Source organism: Phyllobates terribilis, unplaced genomic scaffold (assembly GCF_046119375.1).
Source record: "Phyllobates terribilis strain yellow unplaced genomic scaffold, ASM4611937v1 Scaffold_2__4_contigs__length_985480577, whole genome shotgun sequence".
Taxonomy (NCBI): domain Eukaryota; kingdom Metazoa; phylum Chordata; class Amphibia; order Anura; family Dendrobatidae; genus Phyllobates; species Phyllobates terribilis.
Window position 1 is genome coordinate 13,754,630 of NW_027362762.1, and position 4,194 is coordinate 13,758,823.

General features: G+C 39.7%; 1 protein-coding gene across 1 annotated transcript; it reads left to right on the forward strand.

The window, feature by feature from the left end:
* Window positions 1–1,155: 1,155 nt before the first annotated feature.
* Window positions 1,156–3,803, forward strand: LOC141248817 (olfactory receptor 52N4-like). The gene is made up of 2 exons (XM_073669455.1): window positions 1,156–1,183; window positions 2,881–3,803. The coding sequence occupies exons 1-2, from the start codon at window positions 1,156–1,158 to the stop codon at window positions 3,801–3,803; spliced, it is 951 nt and encodes a 316-aa protein (XP_073525556.1).
* The last annotated feature ends 391 nt before the right edge of the window (window positions 3,804–4,194 follow it).

A 4,194-nucleotide genomic window follows, 5' to 3' on the forward strand; every position in this document is an offset into this window, starting at 1 on the left:
GATGGGCTGCATTGCATTACTCTATCTACTCTACCCAGGGCCGTAGTTTCCACTTGGCACCGGAGGACCGGCAGTTGCTTAATAGCCTGTCGCTGTGACCGATGTGCGCAGAACGATCGGTAGTATAATCGTCCAGTGTGCATAAGAATAACATTGTTCTCTGGTGCAGATGTTTATACCGGATGATGTGCTGCAGAGAATTCTGATAGTTAATCGAGCTTAAAAATCATTTCACCCCATAAACAAACATTTTGCTTTTGCAACAAGTTTTTGACAGAGTGTTTAGAGGGCCAATTATCAGCCGCAGTGTAAATGCACCTTAAAGAAGCCCCCTCCTGCTCCTACTCCCATCAAAATTTTCATCCTCTTAATATATTGCGATCTTGATATTATACAGCACTGTGTACTTACAATTGCTCATTTTGCCTTTCTACCCAGATAATTCTTCTGTTTTTTCTGCTCTATGTATAAACAGGAAGTCTCTTGTCCCTGCATTTATCATTCCCCTCCTCAACTCTGATCCAGCTGTTCCCTCTTCCCCCCCTACCAGGGACTTTTGCAGAGACTCATGAGTCATACAGGGAAAATTGACCTCCTGTTTCTACATAGAGCTTTGAAGGATTCAGCTCATCAGTTTTTAATCATGTGATGTCATAGACCTAGTGGAGAAGAGAATAATTAGCTGGGAAGAAAGGCAAAATGAGCAATTGTAAGTGCACGGTGCTGTATAATATGATGACTGTGATATATTAAGAGGATAACAACTTTGATGGGAGTGCTTCTTAAAAAAGGAACTAAACTTTTGGGAGTTTTTTTGTGTGTTTTAGGCTCTTTAATTCTCAGCAGATCGGTGGGAGATGCAGTCGTAAGACCCCCATCAATCACTCCAATGACCAATTTTAAATGCGCATCTCAGAAGACAAGAAGAGCATACACAGCACAGAGCAGATACAGTAAAAAGTCTTAGTCCTCTCTGCTGACCTGCACACTCCAAAGAGGTGTGTTGAGCAATCGGTGGTGGACCCACACCAGCACCAATTAATGGTATAACATATAAGATCTCTCCAAAAAGTTAAGTTTCTGTTTAAATGTTTAATAGTGCTTCTGCCTGCGTCTAATCAGTACTGTGGTTACTGTATGGTCTGCAGTCTGATAATGGCTGGTAACAACCACTCCCAGTTTCTCCATACACTTGTTAAGGAGTTACTGAGAGTTGCAGGTTCATATGATACAATTTTATATAATGGGAATTGACCTGACATTGTAGTTGATTGCTTTACTAAGCTTATTACTGTATTTGTGCACTTATGATAGTTCTGATGCTGAATTCATGACCTGATAGTGCTTCTGGTGATGTAGTCATGTACTGTTGGTGGTTTTGGTGATGTAGTCATGTACTGTTGGTGGTTTTGGTGATGTATTCATGCAGATGTAATAATAATCTTTAATTTATTAGACTAGACACTAGATCATTATTATATGGGAAATTTTTAATTAAAGTATATTAGAAAATAGATTATATTATTATGACATTAAATACATTTAGGATGAAAATGAATTTGTGTTTCAGACCACCCCTTTAATTTAACTACTATGTAAAGGTAGGGTGTGTGCACATGATGTCTGTAGACGTTTGGAAAGCCAACAAATTATTCAGGTGGAAGACTCTTCAGGATACCCCTGTGGCTTTTTCTGCTTCTTTTTTTTTTCGTTTTTTTCCAACAACTTTTTGCCAGTTTTTTATTTAAATTATATTCAATAAATTTAAGTATAGAACTCTTACTTCTTTTAACAGCTTGTTGTCTCTGGAAACTTAAAGAGAAAAGAAACTCAAAAGACTGAACATATGCACAGCAAGTTGTTTTTACCCTGCAGGGCATACAGTATGTTTATTTATTTTACTTACATAGCGCCGTCATATTCTGCAGCGCTTTAAAGACATTATCATTGCTGTCCCCATCGGGGCTCACAATCTAGATTCCCTATCAGTATGTCTTTGCAGTGTGGGAGGAAATCCACACAAACAAGGGGAGAACATACAAACTCCTTGCAGATTTTGTCCTTGGTGGGTTTTTAACCCAGGATCTCAGCACTGCAAGGCTTCAGTGTTAACCACTGATCCACCATATAGTGCTAACCACTGAGCCACCATATAGTCCTAACCACTGAGCCACCATATAGTTTGCATTATAATATTGATATGTGTGGTTATAACTAGGGTCTGTAACCACTTAGGACTTATGCGCACCACATTTTAGAGGTATCTTTATACCTATCCCTATTGCTTAGCGCTATGCATAGTTTATATCTGGGATTCATATGTTTTATCATTTTTTTTAAGGTCATATGGGTCATAGGGATTTTCCTCTATTTACCAGTACCCTTGTCAAAATGATGATGGAAATGTAATGTGGATACCTCTTTTACTGCCCTTAAATATAGAGTGCTCTATTATATATCCTTTGTTGGCAATGTTTTCATCCACTTTTTATTATATGTGTATATTTTACGCATGGATTAAATAATAATATATATTTTTAGACGTGTGTGTGGTCATACCTGTAGGTTTTGTGCAATTTTTTGGGTTACAGAGCAGAATCACCTGATAAAGATGTCATGTGCTCATACCCTCCGTTAGTCTGACTTACCAGGGGACATGACCATTTAAAGTGCGTAGGGCCGTATGGACGCCAAATCCTGCCTGGGCCCTACCCTTCCCCTTTGTCTCATTACCTGCTGGGGACTTGGTTTCAGATGGATTTGAATTTTATTCTACTATTTGTTATTAGGATTTTTTTTTCATATCCATGGAAGTGTGAAGATCTCAGCTATCATCAGAGATGACCGGTTGGTGATGAATACTATTAGTTATGAATCTCAACTTTTCCTCTTTCATCTTGACTGGAGTCCCGGGACTAGAAGATGCTCATGGGTGGATTTCTGTGCCTCTCGCTCTCATCTACTTAGTTACTTTGGGGGCTAATTTTTGTATTCTGTTTATCATAAAAACTGAGCAAAGTTTCCACCAACCCATGTATGTCTTCCTCTCAATGTTACTGTTCTCGGACCTCATCCAGTCTAATTCCGCCATTCCCAAAATGCTGCTTATCTTCTGGTTCAAAGATCGAGAGATCAGCTTCGATGGCTGCCTGGTCCAGATGTTCTTTGTTCATTCTTTTTCCATTATGGGTTCCTCGGTGCTCTTGGCAATGGCCTTTGATCGTTACGTGGCAGTATGTGACCCCCTGAGATACTCTACTGTGCTTACAAACACTGTCGTCACAAAGATTGGCATACTGGTGACCATGAGAGGAATTCTCCTGGTATTTCCACACCCGTTTCTGGTTAAGAGGTTGCCATTTTGTCGGAGCCACACCATTGAACACACTTATTGTGAACACATTGCAGTAGCCAAGCTTTCCTGCTCTGACATCAGGATTAATGTCCTCTACGGGTTAATTGTTGCCCTCTCAGTGGTGGGAGTAGATTTTGTCTTTATCACCATGTCGTATACCATGATAGTAAGGGCCGTCCTGAGGCTTCCATCTCGTGAGGCTCAACGCAAAGTTGGTGGCACGTGCGTCACCCATGTCTGTGTCATTCTCGTGGCTTACATCCCAGCACTTTTCTCATTTATCTCTCAGAGGTTTGGGGAACACGCGTCATCAACCCAAATCATTCTGTCAATTTTCTACCTGATCTTTCCTCCAATGTTAAATCCCATCATATATGGAATCAAAACAAAAGAAATTCAGAAGAATGTGCTGAAAATAATAAATTCCAGAAAATCATGGAACATCTAACAGTGTTCACCACAATTTATATTACAGGATATAGTTTATAGCCGCCCTAGTTTAGTCCTTCCTATACACAGGTGCTCAGTCCTGCGCACAATATTCTAAGTGATGAGTGATTTCTATGCTCTCGTCATTGGCATCTCTGCCTCTTTTGATGGATCCCACGATTTCATTTGACTTGGCAGCAGCTGCCTGGCACTGGTTGCTGACATTGAGCTTGCTTTCCACCCACCCAAGTCTTTTTCAGTGACACTTTTACCCAATGTTTTATTATTTAGTACATGATTATACATTCTGTTTTGCTTGACCCAAGCGCATGACCTTACATTTATCTATGTTAAACAGTAGCCATCATTTTAATTTATTTTCCATAAATCAATAGCACATATGGAAATAA